The 20,509-nt window shown below is 49.2% G+C and overlaps 2 protein-coding genes across 6 annotated transcripts; both read left to right on the forward strand.

The window, feature by feature from the left end:
• The first annotated feature begins 487 nt into the window (after positions 1-487).
• Positions 488-6,244, forward strand: IL36RN (interleukin 36 receptor antagonist). Of its 2 annotated transcripts, none has more exons than XM_058683346.1 (5): positions 488-636; positions 1,011-1,066; positions 2,413-2,498; positions 3,534-3,661; positions 3,864-6,244. In XM_058683346.1, the coding sequence occupies exons 2-5, from the start codon at positions 1,038-1,040 to the stop codon at positions 4,086-4,088; spliced, it is 468 nt and encodes a 155-aa protein (XP_058539329.1). In that variant the 5' UTR covers positions 488-636; positions 1,011-1,037; the 3' UTR covers positions 4,089-6,244. The 2 variants fall into 2 exon arrangements, with proteins under 2 accessions (XP_058539329.1, XP_058539330.1); XM_058683347.1 differs by lacking the exon at positions 488-636 and adding an exon at positions 744-817.
• On the forward strand, positions 3,547-17,172 carry IL1F10 (interleukin 1 family member 10). 4 transcript variants are annotated; one of them, XM_058683349.1, is made up of 5 exons: positions 3,547-3,661; positions 13,868-13,927; positions 15,714-15,799; positions 16,079-16,206; positions 16,486-17,172. In XM_058683349.1, the coding sequence occupies exons 2-5, from the start codon at positions 13,896-13,898 to the stop codon at positions 16,696-16,698; spliced, it is 459 nt and encodes a 152-aa protein (XP_058539332.1). In that variant the 5' UTR covers positions 3,547-3,661; positions 13,868-13,895; the 3' UTR covers positions 16,699-17,172. The 4 variants fall into 4 exon arrangements, with proteins under 4 accessions (XP_058539332.1, XP_058539333.1, XP_058539334.1 ...); XM_058683350.1 differs by lacking the exon at positions 3,547-3,661 and adding an exon at positions 4,648-4,775; XM_058683351.1 differs by lacking the exon at positions 3,547-3,661 and adding an exon at positions 8,084-8,157.
• The last annotated feature ends 3,337 nt before the right edge of the window (positions 17,173-20,509 follow it).

Genomic DNA, 20,509 nt, shown 5'->3' on the forward strand with positions numbered 1-20,509 from the left:
TTCATTGCTATAAATAAATGATGCTGCATCTATATAATGAAATGTATTCAGCTACTCAATGTTGCATCATTCATATTTGGTATGGAAAGATATTCTGCTATTTGCTATATGCAAAAAGCAAGTTGAATCTAGTGTAGGTTTCTGTGAAACACTGTTGACAGTTACGTGTGTATGTATGCAGAGGAAAACTGTTTTCATTGGCTTTCTGGTGGCACACTCACAGAACACAAGTATTCACTTTTTTTTTTCCCTGATCTGGATTTTCAGGTTTTTCTACAGTGAACATGTAGACTAAACATTGCCTACACAGGAAAACCCCACCTCCAGCATTTTCCATAGGCTTGGCAAAGTCAGGAAGGGAGGAGGGAAGGAAGGGAGGAAGGAAGGAAGGAAGGAAGGAAGGAAGGAAGGAAGGAAGGAAGGAAGGAAGGAAGGAAGGAAGGGGGAGGAAGGAGGGTTTGTTCTAAAATCTGCTTGCCTGGGGGTGCTATCTGCACTATAGTCTTTGGGTCTGGAAGCACTTGAAGTCCAGGAGCTGAGTGCTGGAAAGCACTGGAAAGCGCTGGAAAGCTTCAGGGAAGTTCCTCAGAATTGCTAAAAGAAGATTATCTCCAGAACCTTCCTTCCCTGGGAGAGGTAAGGAACAGCAGGTGTTTCTGGAGGCTTCGGGTGGTGTGAAATACCTGGGAAACCCCGCTCCTCCTCAGCTTGTGGCAGTTTCAGGGACTCCTCCCTAGTGCATTATTAAAAGGGCTGTGGCACCTTGGAGGAGTAGGCAGATACTGCGGGCTCTGCCAGGAGAAAGGAGCATTCTGAGGTGTCCTTTGGGGAGCTGGGCTTCATTCTCCCCAGCAGGGCTGAGGCTCTCTCCTGACCCCAGACCTGGAATCCCCTGCTCTGGGGGGGATGTTCCCATGCTGAGGGGGTGGGGTCAGAACGCTGCTTGCTACCCAGGCCCCTGCCAGCTCAACCTCTATTTCCACCTAAGATTTTGTGTTATTTCAAAACAGGAGAGTCTACACACTGTGAAACTCAAGATGGTCCTGAGTGGGGCGCTGTGCTTTCGGTGAGTATCTGAGCCTCTGTTCGGCTGTGTCCTCTGGGGAGAAGTTAAGCTCCAGGTAGACCTGTTGTCCATCCTTTCTGCGTAGGGAGGGGCTGTGGCTGCTCAGAGTGCAGGTGGGTGGGCAGCTGGGCAGTTATGAACAGCCCCTCACTGTCCTACAGAAAGTTTTTCCAGCCTTCATCAGGCTGAGACTGGCCACCTCATGGGGGTTCCCTGATGAGAAGGGGAGCAAGTGAATCATTCTATGTCGAGCTGCAGCTTCATGTGTCCATAATGAGGATGGAAGTCGGGAGACCCAGCTTGGAGCTGTTACCGCCCACTGGGGTGAATATTAATGTCCATCCAGCGACTCTGCTCTGCTACATCCTTGCTGCCCTTTGGGGCAAAACTAGTCAGTCTGTCTCCTGGCATGTACTGAGCCAGGCAGTCTGCCGTGTTCTGGACTTTGCACTAATGAGCAAAAACGGTCCCTGCTCTCTCTGAACCGAGAGTCTACTATAGCTTTTCGCAAGGTGTGTTCAGTGGAACCCCAATCTTATGAGCTGCTTGATACAGTGGTGCCCCGTGATCAAGAAATCTGGGAAATATTGCTTTCTGCGTCTCCGTATAAGAGAACCATGGCATAATTCCGCATGTTAGCAACTCTGAAGTACAGATTTGTTTATGTTTAGCTACCATTGAACCAGTTTGCACGCAGCATGCTTGTTTCCACATAGTATCTGAGGAAACCCACTTTGGGATGTATCTTTTCACCTCATAGGATGTTGGAAAATCAACTGAGATCAGAGATGAAAAATAAATTCTTTCATTTCAAAAATGAAATTCTTTCATTTCAAATTTAAAGATATCCCACAATTAATAAGTGGAAGTAAATGTGCCTTGATGTCTTCAATAATGACTGAAGAATCAGATTTTCATCTGGGAAAGGCCTGGGCGTTATCTAACCCATTGTCTTCATTTAGCAGTGGGGAGCCTCAGGCCCAGAGTGGTCAAGTGACTTGTCTGTTGTGATCTGGAAGTAATGGTGGCGAGCCAGACAAGCACCCGGGACTCTGACTCACAGTCCAGTTTCTTTTCCAACATCACCCATGGAGGAGATTGGTTGGTGTAGCAAAGATTGAATGGGGTGAAGGAGCAAATCCAAGACTCAGGTGCAGTCCCATTGTTGTTGGAGTCCTGTTGTTGTCCCATTGGTAGGGTATGAGCCCAGCAGGGCTGGGAAGAAGGTTGGGCTGTTGCTCCTGGCACAGCGGGAGGAGAGGGAGACAGTGGGGCTCTGTAGAGCCCAGCAAGCCGGAGCACCCCCTCCTCCCCTAACTAAGTGTCCTCCTGTCCTGATGTTTCAGGATGAAGGATGCAGAATTGAAGGTGCTTTATCTGCATGATAACCAGCTTCTAGCTGGAAGGCTGCATGCAGGGAACATCATCCAAGGTTGGTGGCAAAACACGACACCACTTCCCTAGACACTCTGAGGGGACGGGGCCTGAAGAGGGCTTGGAACAGCCATGCAAACTGGCACAGACCTACAGACCCCAGGCCTGACACAGTGGATGGGGCATCATAAAAGCAGACACTGAACAAGGACAAATAAACTACAGTATCTTCCAGCAAAGTGAGGACACATGCCCCAACGCCACCTGAGGCCTCTATGCAGAGATGGGCAATATTTCCAAGATGAATGCTTTGTCCTTCCCTCAGAGGTGGACTTAGACCAAACATTTCTTTTCCTGGGATCCAGTGCTGAGGAGAGATCTAAAACAGGCTCTCTAGGCCTTTATTCCCACGTGGGAGTGGTTTTCTGCCCCTTTACCCTGGGTCCCCTCTGCTCTTTGGGGATTCCTGGTCACTCAGAGTGGTGGGACCCAGGTGGCTGGTGGGCTTACTCCTTCTGCCCCGTACACTGTGGCAGGTCTTCTCTCTAGAACAGCACATACCTGGCCACTTGGGACACTTGTATAGGCTGTGTGCGTGTGCGTGCACGTGTGCATGCTTGCATGTATGTATATGTGAGTGCATGTGTGCATGTGTTTGTATGAGTGGTGGGGGATGGTACAGAGAAGAATGAGACCCTCTTCTGGTCTCAGGAATCTCACAGGTGGTAGAACAGTCCAAATAACCCTGATGAGAGGCTTATCCAATTGAGTTTCCAAAAAGAGGCCAGAGGGTCAAGCGGCGTTAAAGGAAGTGGTCAAATCTTCCTGGGGACTAGAGAAGACTTGAAAATTTGAGCCTGGACCAGGGGGTGGGCATGGGGTGGAAGGTGGTACAATGTGCTTATGTCCCTTGATGTCACTGGGCCAACTGACGGGAGACCACCCTTCCCTAGGTGACAGCTGCTAACAGGCTTCCCTTCTTCTCAGTCTGGGGACAGGAGGTCCCACACACGTCCTGCTCTCCAAAGTCCATGATGCAGGGAGAGGGAGGGAAGGGCAGTCAAGGCCTCTGCATCTGACTTCCTTTCTCTAGGCGAGGAGATTAGTGTTGTCCCCAATCGGTCTCTGGATGCCAAGCTCTCTCCAGTCATCCTGGGTGTCCAGGGAGGGAGCCAGTGCCTGTCATGTGGGACGGGGCAGGAACCGACTCTGAAACTAGAGGTGAGTCCTGTTGGGACATCTTTGCTCTCTGATCTCACAAAGCCAGCAGATGCTGAAGCCACTGAGCTGGGTGTCCTGGGGCCCAAGCTCCTCTCCCTTGTGGGGTTCTGTTGATTGCAGCCCTGCCTCTCCGTGCTCCCGGCCCAGCTCTCCTGCCTCCCCCACTCCTTTCCCCTCACCTGCCATGCCCTTCTGCTCACAGCCAGTAAATATCATGGAGCTCTACCTCGGTGCCAAGGAATCCAAGAGCTTCACTTTCTACCGGCGAGACACAGGGCTCACCTCCAGCTTTGAGTCAGCTGCCTACCCAGGCTGGTTCCTCTGCACTGTGCCGGAAGCAGACCAGCCTCTCAGACTCACCCAACTCTCAGAGGATGCCAGCTGGGACAGCCCCATCACGGACTTCTACTTCCAGCAGTGTGACTAGGGCAATGTGCCCCCAGAACTCCCTGGGCAGAGCCAGCTCAGGCAGGGGTGAAGGTGGAAGAGGACACTGATGGCAGCCACCCCCTCTGCTCTCAGGGACCCCACCTCTGGCTGGGCATTTGGCCACTCTCCCTTTTGGTTCCCAGTTTGGGTAAATTCTTCTGCGATTCGGGGCTTAGGCCACAGTTTCTTTCCCTGTTGGGTGCTGCTGCTCTCGTGGCACCTTGCAAAAACCATATGAGATGAACTGGGAGTCACATAAAAAGGTTCCTTACGGGTCAGGGTGCAGGGAGTGGTAGAAATCCTTCATGCTTTATGGTAACTCAGCCAGTACCCCTGAGCCCACAGGGCAGCCCATCCCAGTTGAGCCTATTAGGGCCACTAGCTGCCCACATGAGGTCCTTTCGTGCACCACTGTGCAGGAGAGGGAGGTCATAGAGTTAGGGGCACAAGGCCCAGCCCCTTCCCTCTTCCCTTTAACTCAGCTGCCATTGTATGCTATTTTTTCCATCCTATCCTTGTGCTCTAGCCGTGGCAGGAGAGGGTGGTGGTGTGTGAGGAAGTGGCTCCAGCTCAGAAGACTGAAGAATGGCCAGGCAGGCATGTCATACATTCTGAGACCCGAGATACCATTAAAATCCAAGATGCTGGTGTCCACTCACATGGAAAGATTCTCATGACGTATTAAGTAAGGAGAGCAAATTACAAAGTCGCATATCCTATAATTTCATTTTAATTAAAAAAAATGCCTATCTATATATTTCTGCATAGAAAAAAGTCTGTAAGAGTTTCCTTCGATTTTAGCAACGTTGGAGTGGTGGTATCACAGGTGGTTTTTCTTTTTGTTCTTTTATTTATTTGCATTTTCTAATTGTTCTACAATGAAGATGGATTCCTTGTGTAATAAGTAAGTTAACCTTGAGGAAAACAGAGCAGACAGTATTTCTGATGGTCCTCCGCATCCACTTCCTTGAGTAAAATTCATGTTGAATTCAGACCTGCTGCTCTGAGCATCAGTAGTGAGAACGAGAAAACAGACCTCAGCAGAGCTGCCAAGAAAAATATGATTAGTTAGTTAGTGTGGTTGGAATCTCCTGGAGAAGGAATTTACAGAAAGAACCATCCTGGACCTGGAGTGGTCACAACTCCCTGAGATTTCAAGGTGTGGGTTTCAGCCTCCAAAGGGACCTGTGCTGGTTGAATAGTGTTCCCCCCGGATCCGTGTCCTTCTGGGAACCTTAGACCATGACCTTATTTGGAGATGGGTTCTTTGCAGATGCAATTAGTCAAGAGGTCATGTTGTATTGGGGGAGGGGGGCGGCAGGCTCTAAATCCAACACGGCTGGTATCCTTGCAAGAAGAGGAAAGGACAAACAGAGACCCAGAGGAGACCCAGGAAGAAGGCCATGTGAAGATGGAGGCTGAGATTGCCCTCATGCAGCAGTAAGGCAAGAAATGCCATGACTGAGGCAATCACCAGAAGTGAGGAAGAGGCAAAGAAGAATTCTTTCCAAACCCTTCAGAAGGAGTATGGCTCTCTAGTCTCCTGAAGTGTGAGAGAACAAATTTTTGTTGCTTTAAACCACCAACTTTGTGGGGATTGGTTGTGGCAGCCCTATGAATTAACACAGCTGCCGATGACCCCATCTCACACTGTGTGTGTCCCCTCCCACATTGTACCCACGTTGTCTCTGTGACCAACAGAACATGGCAGAAATAATACTATGCCATTTCTGAGATTTGGTTACAAAAGACTCTGTAGATTTTATCTCGTTTTCTCTCTCTGTTTCTTTGTTCACTTGCTCTGGGGGGAAGTTAGCTGCCATGGCATAAGCAGCTCTGTAGAGAAACCCATGTGTTGAGAAATGAAGCCTCTTACCAACTGCCACATGAGTGCATTTGGAAGCAGCTCCCCCAGCCCCAGTCAGGCCTTCAGATGAGGCGACCCTGGGGACAGCTTGACTGCCACCTCAGGAGAGACTCTGAAGCAGAACCACCTGGCTGAGCTGGTCTAGATTCTCAAACCCCAGAAACTGTGCGAGAAAATATGTGTTTGTTGCTTTCAGTTGCTAAGTTTCAGGGTCACTGGTTACACAGCAATAGATAACTAATACACAGGAAAGAGAAATAAACACATTTCTTTTATTATGATTGTAATTTTCTCCAGTATTTTCATTTTCCTCCTCAAAACCAACATCGGCCCTTTAATTTCCCCAACATTCTACGTAAAAACTGATCATGCTAAATATGCTGAAGAGTCTCTGTTCCTGCAAGGTTTAGCTCCTCCTTGATTATCTTCACACCTCTACTTCTACATGCCAGGGACTGTGACTCCAGCGTCCCTACCTAAACTCTGGGAGATGAAAACAGAAGCCAGAGGAGAGGCTCAAATCTGAGCCCCAGGGATTCTGCCTGCACCTCACCAGTCAGACCAGCCTGGCGGGTTCAGATTCTGCTGAGGCACTAGTAAGGAGGTGGCCAGGCTGGAAGCCTCTGTCTCCGTGGAGCGGCTGAGACCCTGATGTAGCTGAAGGTCTCGGGTAGCAGGCAGCACAAGTGCCTCCAGAGGCCTCTCAGGAGTGCCGAGAACACGGGCTCTGGGCACCAGGCTTGCTTCTGCAGACCTAGTTCACCCTCTGTCTTTGCTCACAGACCCAGCCATACTCTCACCTTGTCTCCTCCTCCGAGAAGCCTTTGCTGAATTGAGGCGTCTGGTCATCTGCTCTGACTGTGCCACATTGCTATGTTAACTTCCCCTCGTTGTAAGAATTGATTTGCGGTCTGTGGCCCCCGAAGTGACCTCAAGGTCAAGGCTGTATCAGTTTGTTTCCAAGCACCTCAAATAATGTTTGACAAAAAATTGGAAACCCGTGAGTACAGACAGTGGAAACTATTCCTCCACCCTGGAATATTTCTTCTCTCTTCTCCACCCATCTAAATGGGCCCACCCTTCAAGAAGCAGCCGAAATTCTGCCTCACTCTGGAAGCTTTCTCCAGCCTGCAGTGATTGCTTCATCATCTGTAGGATGATAGAATTCAAAATGGCGTTAGCAAGGATGAGCTGACGTGAGTCAACAGAAAAGGAAGGAACGTAAAATGCTACCTTAGAAGTGTTTGGGCTGGGGGACCCTGGCATCACGACTGTTTATATGAAAAAGATACAGTGGTTTTAGATTACTTCAATTTCAGTATAAGCACCCTGCTTGACCTGTATTTACAGAGGTGTAATGCCCACATCACATGGAGTTTGTGTCGGTTGTAGGCATTGAGGACTGAGTGGGTCCTGAATAGTAGAGAGTGTCCCAAGAGCAAGTCACAAGGGCAGAGGCTAGGAAGCTGAGGGTCTTTATCCTGGAGAAGAAATACACAGAGAGCTCCATTCAAGCACTCAGAGCTCTGCCTACTAGAAAAATAAACTTGTCCTGTGTAATTCCAGGAGGTACAAGCAGGACCGATTGATAGAAATTATGTGTGACCCCAAAATTTTAACTGCAAAGATCACACATATTGTTAGGGTTTCTTTAAGAGGTTGTGGAGGTGTCGAAGCAAAGCCTGATTAACTATGTCTCAGGGATGCCATAGCATAGGTCTCTCCATTTAGAGGGAACCTATATGCCATGTCTAAGTCATAAAAAGAATTCTAGGAATTTTTTTACTCGAGGAGATTCTCTGCATCTATTGTTTGTTTCCAGTATGCCCTTGTTCTGCAGATTAGAGAGTCTGGTCTCCTTAATGATCTTTTTAAGTGTTTATGACTTAGCTCCCCAGCTAGACTGTGAAGCTGCCTAACAACAGGGACTATGTATTGCACATCTTTGTCACACAGCAGTGTAAATGCTCAGTAAATGCTCATTGATTGCCTGGCATAATACCCCATGCTTTGGGCCTTTCCACGGAGAGAGAAGAGACTGGGAGAGGGGTGAAGAATGACTGTCAGCCTTAGGAAACACAAATTGGGTCCCTTCTCTGCCCATCTTTTCTTGTCTCTCCCTCTTCAGACATCTGCATGTGGGTTGGCCTCTCCTACCTCCTTACCAAGCCCTTTGTGGAACTGTGCAAATGACATAATAGTGAGTATTACAGTAAGGCATATGGTCTCCAGAGAATGCTATGCCAAGCTTCTCTACCCCTTGTGAGTAGATGAATGGATGGCTGGGTGGATGGTTGGATGGACAAATGGGTGGATAGACGGACTGAGTTAAGTAATATCAATTAGATGCTTGAGTATTCTTTACCCCTGCCCTGTTCCCACTGTGCCATGTGTCCTAGTAGTCCAGGGCACATGGTGGCTGCCCAGTCCCAGGATGGGTCTAAGGTCAATGTCCTCTATAGGTAGGTTTCCTCAGATGCTCTGTCTCATCAGCCTAATACTAGCTAATAGGACCTGTTGAAAAGCAGAGACTTCCCTCCCCTCTTTCCAAACAGGGCCATCTTTGCAATGCCATCAGTCCCTTCTCTGCTCTGTTGCCTCACTGGCCACAGCCTGGCTTAAAACACTAGAGGTCACTCTGTCTTTGGGCCCCTCAGACCCATTCACTCTTGCCTTTTCTATCCCTCTAAGTCTAGGACGGAGCCCCATGGGGCACCAAAGGGAAGGTGACATGAAGACATCTGACCCCAAGTCTGTTTATATGGCGACTGAAAGCACCAATAACAGTGTCAATGACAGTAGCTATGAGCAGGGGCCCAGTGCCTGGCTTCTGCCAGGGCTTTGTGGGTGACTCTCTCCCCCTTCAACAAACACTCATTAATGCCCCCACCTTCTTATTATCCATACTGTGCTAAAGACATTGTGAAATCCCTAGGCTCTTCTTCCCCATCCTGGAACCAATTATAAAGGTTGCTGCAGGCTTGACCCACCCTGACCCGACAGTATAAACTCAGGGCAAATGCCCGGGAGAAATCATTCGGACCTTTCAGGCACCCAGGATTGAAGGTCAGTGGTTGATAGGCAGTATTCTATCTCTCTTTCTCACTTTCCTTCTCCTTTCTGTTAATATCTCTGATATGCCCCCTCCCTTAACTCCTCCTGACAAGTTCTCTAGATAACAAGGTATCTCCTCCACGGAATGTAGTAGGATGCTGAATAAGCCTGAAAGCACATAGAAAAAATTTGAGAGAAGGTATAGTTTAAGCCAAGTCAAGATGTTTAAATATTTAGAACCATAGATTTTAGAAAGTAATTTCAGAAGAAATCAGCTAAGCCGGTGGTATTCCACAGTATGTGGTAAGGCTTGGAGTTCTTTGGGTATGTCCTGGTGCCTGCTTCCATGGTCAAGGACAGTGTTAGCAGGGTTCTGGAGTCGCCATCATTCTCTGACTCAGCAAAAGAAGGTCCCCTTTATCCATTTTACTTTCATCAGGTTTCTGTGTAAAATTTCATTGTGAAATTTAGTTTTGAGCAATACTGGCCTTACCTAGCCTCTCATCCTAATGATAACAAGTTGGAGGCCCAGGGACAAAAAGGGACTTTTGCCCCAAAGGGTGGCAATATGAATTGGTAGCAGAGCTAGGTCCAGAACCCAACCTTGCCGTTGAAATCTTCTGTGTGTGTTTCTATGTCCTGCTTATAAGCATACATGTGTGTCAGGGTGGTTGGAGGGAGCTACAAGCCACATTTCATGGATCAAGATATCGTTAACTTTTATGGAAATGAATGTCTATATATAGAACAATACACAATACGGTGAGATTTAATAGGAGTTCAGAGTAGAGTTGCAATAGTAAAGGAAAGATTCATTAAACTTTGAGTCATGGGATCACAGGTAGTTTGATCTGGAAAGAATCTTTAATAACCACAGACTCTAATTTTATAGATGCTGACACTGAGAATTGGAGGTTAAGTGTCACAACCTTGTATGCCTGAGCTGTTACTCTGACCTGATAATTAATTTAGCAGAGCTAGAGACTCATCCTATAGATAAATGATACCATGTCCAGTGGCTCTAATGCCAAAAGATCTGAATGGATGGCAAGGAGGAGGGATAGCTTTTGAGGCAGGGAAACCAAAGACAACTTTGAGCATGCCCTCTGGGAAGATAAGGAAGAGGTCATGTGCCTGGAGGGGTGGCTTAGTGTCCACAGAGAAGTGAGATACACTCATACAAGTGAATCAGGGCCAGATGGTGATGAAATGGGCAGCCATTGTAGACTCCAGGGCTGAGCAGGATATTGTGAAAGCAGTACTTAGAATGTAGGTCCAGGTACCTCACATAGGTTGGGCTGGATTGAAGGGAGAAAAACCAGGAATACAGGCACAGGTCTAATGGCTATGAAGAAGACAAAGTTACATTTTATTATTACTTTTTTTATTTTTATTTTTTTTTTTGACAAAGTTACATTTTAAAGAATAATTTGTCAGAACTTATTGGTAAATCAGATACAGAGTAAGGAAAAGTGGGGAGATGAATGGGCTGGGAGGAGGAGAAGATAGATTTGGCTTCAGGTCTATTTGTTGGGTGTGATGGCAGGATGTCCAAAGGGGGGTGTCCTATAGTCTGCTGGAGATACAGTAGGCTGTTCAGTCTGGGCTTGGGAGGCATCAGACCAAGATGATCAGTGCAGCTGTGGAAGTGTATGAATTGCAACTCTGTGGGGCATGTGATAGAAGTGCTTAAGACTTAGATCTGTGACTTCCAGCCTGAGGGATGCCCCCAAATGGAAGAGAGAATCTACATGGACCTGAGAATGGGAAAATGGAGTGCAAAGGGAGTCAATCAATGTCAAGAGTTCCAAGGAGGCAGTAGCCAAATATTAGAGGAATCAAAAGAGTCTTGATTTGGCTCCACAGGGGTTAATAGTGGTCTTGGAGAGAACATCGTTCACACAGAACATGTGTAGGAGAATGAGAAGAGGGTGTGATAGAGAAATGCCTAATGCTACTTGGTAGTGGTTTTTGACTCCGGACGGGTGGATTGATGAAATCTGAGACAGCCAGAGATGGTGTCCAGGGAGGACTATAGGCCAAAGTCCGGTGAAAGGTCACTTGGGGACAACAGGGAAGGGAAATCTTAGGGAATGGAGTGTGTGGTGCATTGGGAGGGACCATGACAGACTCAGCATCAGGACCCCACGCTCTCTGATGGGCTAGAAGCCAGCTTCTCACTCCTGTTTACTTCATCACAGTCTAGCCAGACCCAGGCAGGGGGTGTCTGATAGGAGAGTCTTTGGGGGAAACACTGGAATTTGGGGTTGGGACAGGAGGCTTCTGGGACCCCAGGGGATCCGGCTGGACTGGATAAGCCCTGAATTTCTGCCCGTCTCTTGCACCGACACTGACCAAGAGTGGGAGTCATCATCCTCACATGGAGCCCTCCATTTGATCGGCCCTGGCCAGGCCTTGGCATAGCTACTAGGCTGCCCATATTTTTGCTGCTACAACCAAAGAAGCCCCAGTAGTTTGGATGAGAGAGAGCACAGCACCAAGTGTGCTTGCATTGAGGCCACGCTGCTAATGGCGTATCGGGGCTGGGGGATCATCTGTCTAGCCCTCTGCTACTCAAAAGTGTGGCCAGGGACGAGCGGTGTTAATCTCACTTGGTTGCATGTTTGAAATGCATGGTCTCAGTTTCTACCCCAGATCTAGGGAACCAGAATCGTCAGATGATTTACATGTTCATTGGAGAGGGAGAAAAACCGAGATGGTATACCAGTTCCCAAGCCTGGCTGATCATGGAGTCACTTCAAGCCCTGGCGAATCAGAACCTTCAGCACAGGGAATAGTACTTATCCAGAGTCCCCCAGGTGACTGGTGGGCAGGTGTGCTTGGGAGCCAATGACTTTAGTGATTTTAATTATTGAAAACAATTAAAACTTACTTTACACTACAAAGGAGAATCATGTTCATATGGGGAGAATGTTAAGAGAGCTGAAGAAAATATCACTCATAACCCTGTCAGCCAAAGAGAACAACATGGTCTTTGTTCCTGTGTGTCTTTCCGTGTGTGTGGCTTTAGATGGAATAGTAATGTACACATTCTTCATAACCTGAATTTTCCACTTAACGTATTTTGAACATTTCGTGTCATAAAATGTTCTTCCACAATATCATCTTTAGTGTGCCTGTTTAATGTACATGTTTCTTATTTACTTAACTTGCCATCATTTTTATTTTTTAATTAAAAAATTTTTAATGTTTATTTATTTTTGAGAGAGAGAGAGACACAGAGTGCAAGTGGGGGAGGGGCAGAGAGAGAGAGGAAGACAGCATCTGAAGTAGCTCCAGGTTCTGAGCCATCAGCACAGAGGCTGAGGCAGGGCCCAAACTCACGAACTGTGAGATCATGACCTGAGCCGAAATCAGGTGTTTAACCGACTGAGTCACCCAGGCGCCCTGCCATAATTTTTAAACCAATGACATGTTATTGGACGTTTAGCTTATATCCAACTTCTTGCTATTGTCCGAAATGATGTAGTGAACATAATTAAACATTTGGGCAATCCATTACTTTCCCTTAGAGAAAGGGCAACAAATGAAATTACAGAGTATGTAGAATAGTTTAAGACTTTGATTCACGTCACCAATATCCATCCAGAATCCTAGAGATGCCCTGTTATTCGTTATTCTTACCAACGCTTAAATGCCCGCTGCCAAGCCTAGGAGGTGGGAAATGACTTGTCCAAGGTGACCGCATGGCAAATCCAGTACTAACACTGGGTCCTGGAGCTCGGAGCTGCTGGCATGACTAGAAGCCCTGCTGTCATCATCAACCTGTTCCTCCTCACCCACTTCCCCAAATGTCCTTCAGTGTCATATTCTCTCTCTCTCTCTCTCTCTCTCTCTCTCTCTCTCTCTCTCTCTGAGCCCTGCTCCTTTCTGCCTGCCCCTTTTCCCCTGTCCCCTCTTATTTTCTGCTATCTTCTCTTTCTTCTTCTATTTTGTTTTCTTACCCTGTGAGAATCAGATCTACTGGGTGCACCCCAGCCCCAGCTACCCTTGCATTTACTTTTCCAGGCTATTTTCTAATGGCTACCACCCTCGTGCCCTGAATGGCTCTGGGTTTTTTTCCATGCTAGGTTCTGGAATGGTCTTTCTAAAGGTGGCCATTTTAGGGTCAAGCTCTAGGGCAGGATAATCCAACCGGAAGGAGCAGAGCTGTTGTGAAACTGTGGTGTGGGATTAATAAGGGGACACTGGCTTCAGTTCAGATCACTCATCCTCAAGAACACAAGTCTCTATATCTCAGGGCCTGTCCTATTTTCCATCTGGAACATCATGGGGGAGTTTGGATGGTCTCTCTTTCACAATCTTGGGAAAACATTCTAGTTCCTTGAATGAGGCTTTCTAACTCTGCAGGGACACCCTGCACCCTCCAGCAGCGGGCTGGAGATGGCTCCTGGGAGCGCTGCTATTCCCGCAGCTCCGGGAGAGGTGCGGTGACTCTACGGCTAGGCTGGGCAGTGAGACAGGATTTGAGCTCAGCTCATCCTCAAACTGTGAGGCTGGAGCACACCCCACCCTAGTCTCAGCCCCAGGAAGTAGTCCTGGCCAGACTCTTCGGGGAACCTGTTCTTCAGTTCCCCCAAGCTAGCACCACTCACATGTCACTGGCTCACACCCCTGGCAGATGACCCCAAAGCAGGGCGAAGCAGAGATGCCTGGGGCTTGCTGGGCTGGGGAGACCTTGGTGGATTCCATCAGGCCAATTATAGATAAGCAGCTTAGTGAGATCTTTCTGCTTTGTGATTCAGTGATTCGGGGTCCCTGAGGGGGTCTGTCCCCCCAGTCCCACTCTTATAATACCCTCCTTTTCTGACAGCCTGTCTTTTCTTCCCCCTCAGCAAGGACCAGTCACCCAGGATTGCAGGAATGTGCTCCCTGCCCATGGCAAGATACTACACGTAAGTCTCCTGGGAGTCCATCCTTTCCAACTGGAAGTCTGGAGATGACGTGGGAAGAGGGCAGGAAGGCCCGGGGGTGGGGGGGATGCGGCTCCTTCTCACCTGAGAACTCTCAAGTGCCCCCTAATTAAGTTTAATCATAAGCATGCTAACAATAGACCTCTTCCCTGAGCATCCAAGATGCCTTGCCTCCATCCTGAGTAACCTACAAGGGGAACGCTCCTAAGTCCGGTCAGATTTGGAAACCAAAGCTCAAAGAGGCTAGATCAATGACCTCATGTATCACAGAGCCGGGACCCACACTCTCTGTGCCACTCCAACCTCCTCTCTCCAGAAGCTCAGGGACAATTTTGAATCTCAGAGACAGCATCTTCACATGTCGGTCTCTGTGGCCTTTGCTCCCAGCATGCACTGCCAACTCTCACTGTTACCTCATTTGACAGCTGAGACTTTACTTATAGCTTACACTTTATTGCCTGTGATTTCTCATTGGAAACTACCTCCAGTCCTTTGAGGAACGAGCCAAAAGCAGAACTGACTTCCGGGTTGCATTGCTGCAGCTCCTGCATGGGTCTGCCCTGTCCTGGACGTGAGGGGGCCTGTCAGGACATCTAGGAAGTTGCCACGTGGCTGGGAAGGCAAAACACCTGTGTGTAAAGCACCCAAGTGACAAAACAGATATCAGCACTTTGGGGTATCTAACTTGGGTTCTGGTCTCCAAATAGAATGTGGCTTGCAGATGAGTTACAGACAAGTCCTGGTCATCCAGGTTGGAGACAGAATGCTGGTTGGCAAGCCTAGGCTCTTTTGAGATCTTTATTTTTATTGGACAAGTGAACCTACTTTAAACACATACAGTCATTAGCTAAGGGTATTATAATTAGCTGTTATTGAGAGAGAAAAATCTCCTGGAGGCGATGGCATTGGCCCAGAGGAGGTAGGGAGGGCTCCCCGGGTCCTGAGAGTGGCTGACAGACGTTTTGAAACCAGCCAAGCGACCAGGCTAATAACCTGTGTGACTTTGATGTTGCACACACTCATGGTGGTTTCCTCCCTGCTCCCCAGCACGTATTTACCCTCCCAGGCCCATCAATGGAAACTCTGCCAACCCCAAATGCCTGTAATCACACCCTGTTCGAGCTCTTTGCTGACCTCCTAAGTCTGGCACCTAGAATGTGGGCCCACCCCAGGGCATACCTCGCGTGGAACGGGGGGGGCATGTTGGCTCACCTTCTGTCACGTTGGATTTTTTTTCCCGATTCCTGGATTTTGTTCTATAAGAAAGCCCTTAAGATATTGGAAAAGCAAGCCACACTTTATTATATACTCAATGAATCCCTTCACTGAACAGAATAAACATTTATGTAAAATTGGGGCAGGCTCAGAAAATCTGGGATAAGGCTTACTACATCCCAGAGATATCTGAGCCTCATTAGGAGATTTCTCAGGACGGGCATGCAAAAGGGCCGGCATAATCGGGAAAACTCTGTCTACCCCTCAGTGAGAAAGTACTGGCTTTCCTCAGTGCCCCCAGGGCCCCAAGAGAGCCCAAGCCTGGTAAAGGGAGCCTCTGAGAATCGTGAGCCCCAGAAGACCTTCCCTGGCCTTAAGGCTGACCTGGTTTCACCTGTTCTTGGGTGGAGTTGTACACCCACTTCTCATGTGTGGAAGAGAGAAGAACCCCTAAATGCTCAGTGTGGTACTTTCAGAGTGTGGAGGGGCAAGGACTTTGGGCTTTGGTGGTGCCTGAAGGGAGCAGGCCATCAGCACTGCCATCCTGTTCCAGAATTAAGGATGCAGATCAGAAGGCTCTATACTTAAGAGGTGACCAGCTCCTGGTAGGAGATCCCAGTGCGGACGACTGCTGTGCAGGTGAGCGTCTGGGCTTCACCCCCTCGGAACACTCATGCTCCACCTTCCACAGGCTTTCCCCTTCCCTCCTGCCTCTGGTAACAGTGAAAAGACGCAGGGAACAGCTGAGGACCTCTCTTTCGGAGGGTGTCGTGGCTGCCGCAGGGGTCCTGGCTCGCCTAGCAGCCCACATGCAGGGGCCAGGCCTGACCCGGTTCCTTCCTGCCTGGGCTTAGCTCACTGAGAGCTTGCAATCTGAATCCCTCTCATCTCCTGGCTCTCGTCTCTCTTCCCTCCCAGAGAAGATCTGCATACTTCCCAACAGAGGCCTGGACCGCACCAAAGTCCCCATCTTCCTGGGACTCCAGGGAGGCAGTCGCTGCCTGGCCTGTGTGGAGACAGAAGAGGGGCCTTCCCTGCAGCTGGAGGTGAGAAACCACACCCTGTTCTAGGGGACTCTGCAGACATGGCTTCCAGGATACTCTGGCATCTCTGCACCCATCTGTGGATTCCTGGCCAGGTCCACACATTCCTCTCCTTCCCTCTGCACCTAGCACCAAGACCCCTGCCCTCCAGAACCCGCAGAAGGCAGTTCCCCGGGTATAGAACCTCTCCGTAAAGTCCCTTATTGACCACCCCCTGGAGGCCTCTGGGGCTGACATCTTTAGCAGTAGCTTCATCCCACGGCGACCACCTTGCTCCCACAGGATGTGAACATCGAGGACCTGTACAAGGGTGGTGAACAGGCCACACGCTTCACCTTCTTCCAGAGAAGCCTGGGCTCAGCCTTCAGGCTTGAGGCTGCTGCCTGGCCTGGCTGGTTCCTCTGTGGCCCAGCTGAGCCCCAGCAACCAGTACGACTTGCCAAGGAAAGTGAGCCATTGGCCTGCACTGAGTTCTATTTTGAACAGAGTCGGTAGCGAGGCAGGAGGCCGAGTTCCAGGCTGGTGCCCCCAAACCAAGCTCATCCTGCTGAAGGCAGCATCCTGCTGATAGGCAGAATAATGCCCCCCTAAAGATGTCCACGTCCTAATCCCCAGACTCTGTGAATATGTTACCTCCAAGGCAAAAGTGACTTTGCAAATGTGATTAAGGTAAGGATCTTGAGATGGGAAGACTCCCACAAGGGTCCTCGTAAGAATGAGGCAGGAGGGTGAGAGTCAGAGGCTGGAAGATGCTATGCTATTAATCGAATTTCAAATGTAGCAGACAGGGCTATCAGCCAGCGAATGCAGGTGGTTCCAGAAGCTAGAAAAGGCAAGGGAAGGATTCTCTCCTAGAGCTTCCAGGAGCAACACAGCTCGGCTGACAGTTGAATTTTAGTCCAGTGAAAACCATTTTAGACCTCTGACCTCCAGAACTGTAGAATAATAAATTTGTGTTGTTTGAAGCCACTAAGTTTGTGGTAATTTGTTACGGCAGCAATAGAAAAATGGTACGGAGTCTTAATAGGTGCCAGTATTCAGTGTTTAACGCAAAGGGTGTGGGTAACTCGGTGGGTTCTTGCGAGGTTGCCCACAGCTTCTCCTACAGTCCATCTGCCCCAGAGCTCCTAGAAACAGCCAGAAGCTCCAGGAAGAACCCAGCTCTCCCCTGCTGTCCATGGACAGACAATGCCTTGGGCTGCTCACAGTTGTAGTTTTAGTTCAAGTCTTACGATTTTCCTTTCAGATACTTCACAGTGAATCAGTCATTCGGTCGATCAGTGGCTCTGGTTGTCTGCCAGTTTTGACCTGTGAGGAGCAAGGAGGGGCAGTAAGGGAGAGATGGCGAGCTTGTACTGGATGTGTTGTTTAGGCTACGGTGGAGCGGATGGGCTGGGGTGGCTTGGTCCAAACGGCAATACCGGGCTGGGACTCGGCTGAGTGTTTGCAGCTGGGACTGACCCTCTTCCTTGGAGCCTGAATCCCTCTCCATTTCTCAATCTGTGGTCTGGCACAGGCTAGAGTGGGGAGCCCATGACGTCAGTGCTCAGAGCGGTGGGCTGCTGGCTCTCTTCCTCCTTTGCGTAACCACTCAGCCCCCGTGGCACCAGGGGCCAGGGCATTTAATGACAGGCTGTCTTCACCCTCAGACCCACCCTGCAAGGCAAGCGTTTTCACCCATTTGACAGATGAGGACACTGAACTAGAAGGGATGAAATCCCTCGCTGAAGGTCATGCGGGCCGTACGTGATGGAACTCAAGGTCGTCCTGGCCCATCAGACCCCGGTGTCGGTCCACGCATTTTTATTCCACTCTTTCTTTGGGAGTTCGGACAGGATGGCAAACAAGCACAAGCTTCCTTGGAACTGATAACCGAGTGGGGAAAACACTAACCAGGCACATAATCAAAGAAGAAAACAAACAAACAAGAGCAGTTTACATCACAGAGAGTGAGCGCGGTAGGTATTGAATGACGAAAACATTGGAGAAGGTGGTCAGGGGAAGCACCTCTGTCTTTTTGAGGAGGTGCCATCTCAGTGAGACTGAAGGACAGGAGCAAGGGGGGAGCGGTGTGATGAGGCAAAGGTATAGCAAGTGTGCGGGCTCTGAGACAGAAGGGGCTTGGTGTGTCCAAACGGCAGTGGGAGGCGGGGGCGTTGGAACCTGGAGAATAAGGGAGGGTTGGAACGGGAGCAAGACCAGCAGGGCGTGGGTCATGGGGGCTTTAAAGGCAAAGTGAGGGCTTCAGTTTATCTTCAAGTGCAAAGGGAAGCTGTGGGAAGGGTTTTAGCAGAGGAGGGACATGCTGGCCTTAGATTCTTCTCCTGCCTCTCCATGGCCCGCATATGCCCCGATTCCTTCACCCTCTGGCCATCATGTCATACCTATGTGTTTATGTGTTGAGACTGCTCTGTGCTCTTTGAGGGCCCGTTCTGTTCAACTTTGGGTCGCCAGTGCCCAGAGTAGCTACTGAAACACCAAAGGTGCCGAAAAAGGGCAAAGTCTTGAATGGATTAGCGGATGATCACTTGGGTCTTATGGATCATTTGGGATACAGTGTAAGGAGAGCCAAGGTAGCAAGAGAGATGGTCCCCATTGTAGCACAGAGGCGGAGCTGGCAGAGGGGGCTGGACAAGGCTTCAAAAAGGAAAGCGCACTTCGTCAGGGCCTCAGAGAAAGAGTCGTTTTCCAGGCGGAGAGTGTGGGCATGGGCATTGCTAGGCAGAGAGAACAACTCAGGAAGGCGTGATGAAGAGGAGTTGCTAACACTTCTGGGCCTGGGGAGCCATGGCCATGCTGGACCCCAGGGCTTCTGGCTGAGGAGTTGCTGAAAATGAAGAGGTGAGGCCTGACTATGAATGCTGGTGAAAGAGGTGAGGAGGTGACACTTTATCCAGGAGGCCTGGAGGCATCATCCAAGTATTGCAAGTAGAACCTGGATTTTCAGCCTGGGCCCCTGAGGTCAGCACTGGCCCAACCCAGCTGCTATGAGGGTTTCAGCCCCTCTAGCTTCCTCTCTGCTCCCCCTCTTGCCCCAACTGCCTTCTGTCTGGCACCACCCTGGGATCAGCTTTGGTGCTTTGGTTCCAAGGTTTGGCCAGCCCCTGTCACCTCCCCATGCCCGCTCATCTCCTTCACTCATGGTAACTCAACTTGATCCTGCTTGGAGCAGGGCTCACGAATGAGAGGAATATTGGGTATGCCTGGGTGGCCACGGGCATAGTTCACAAGAGAAAGGTAAATTGGATCAAGTTCTCTATATAAGTGTAAAAAAAAAAAAAGTTTTTTTTTGAGCACCTAACATATGCCAATTCTGTATTAGTGCATAGGGGACAAAGAGGACACAAGAGATTTAGGAGACACAGTCCCTCCCCTTTAAAAACACACACTGTAGATGCGGAAATCAGACATTAGGAATAAACAACCAACATGTATTGACTGCTTTTTACAGAATGACTAGAAGACACTCGAAATAGCACTCAGGGAACCTGGGATTGAAATTCTGTAGGGCTCTTCTAGGAATAATGATGGGATATTCCGGCACTAGGGATTTAAGAGTAAGAAATGGAAGTAACCTCTGATAGATACACTTCAGAGATGCCAGGGATGTTCTCCCTCTCCCTCCCAAGTCTTGTTTTTAAAATTCCTCCTCCTCCCTGGCGACCACACCAAAGGCTTCATTCCAAAACCAGCCAATCAGAGCTATTACTGTGTAAATTTCTGGGAGAGGCACACTTTCAGGTTCATTCTCTATTTATATCTCAGGGTGAACTTGTAGTTGGGAGCCAAGGACTAGTAAACAAGCGGTTGGAGAGCAGCGTAGTAACTTCTCTTTCAGGCAGCACCAGGGAGCTGGGCTGGTGGGGAGGGTAAGTGGTCTCATCCAAGGGGTCAGGAGAGGATTTAGAGGAAGTGAGGCATGCATGGGGACCAGCCAGGGGAGGGGATGGGGGAGTCGTGGGGGCAGGTCAAGATGGTTCAGGCAGAGGAGACAGTCACACGCTTGCAGGCAATCCTGAGTGTGGCTGCATATGTGTGTGTTAGCACATGTATACGTGTGCTCACTAGCATGCATGTGTGCACGTGTGTGTATGGCGTGCATACGCACGTGTGTGAACCAGTGTCCACATGCATGCGTATGTGTGTCGTGTGTATGCATGAATGTCTGCGTGAGCGTGTGTGTTCTCTTTGCGTCCACAAGAGGTTCCAGACATAGCCAGCTGTCGAGAACCAGAGAGCCTTGTCTTTATTCCAAGAAGCCTGGAGCAACTTTATACAAGGGACTGATGTGTTCAGGGTCTCCTGT

This window comes from Neofelis nebulosa, chromosome 9 (assembly GCF_028018385.1).
Source record: "Neofelis nebulosa isolate mNeoNeb1 chromosome 9, mNeoNeb1.pri, whole genome shotgun sequence".
Classification (NCBI taxonomy): Eukaryota; Metazoa; Chordata; class Mammalia; order Carnivora; family Felidae; genus Neofelis; species Neofelis nebulosa.

Excerpts from the sequence above, each read along its gene's own strand:
- IL36RN (XM_058683346.1), top strand. The coding sequence starts at position 1,038 with ATGGTCCTGAGTGGGGCGCTGTGCTTTCG. Across the intron at positions 1,067-2,412 it reads AGTGGGGCGCTGTGCTTTCG|GATGAAGGATGCAGAATTGA; the intron begins GTGAGTATCTGA and ends CTGATGTTTCAG. Across the intron at positions 2,499-3,533 it reads TGCAGGGAACATCATCCAAG|GCGAGGAGATTAGTGTTGTC; the intron begins GTTGGTGGCAAA and ends TCCTTTCTCTAG.
- IL1F10 (XM_058683349.1), top strand. The coding sequence starts at position 13,896 with ATGTGCTCCCTGCCCATGGCAAGATACTACAC. Across the intron at positions 13,928-15,713 it reads CCCATGGCAAGATACTACAC|AATTAAGGATGCAGATCAGA; the intron begins GTAAGTCTCCTG and ends ATCCTGTTCCAG. Across the intron at positions 15,800-16,078 it reads TGCGGACGACTGCTGTGCAG|AGAAGATCTGCATACTTCCC; the intron begins GTGAGCGTCTGG and ends CTTCCCTCCCAG.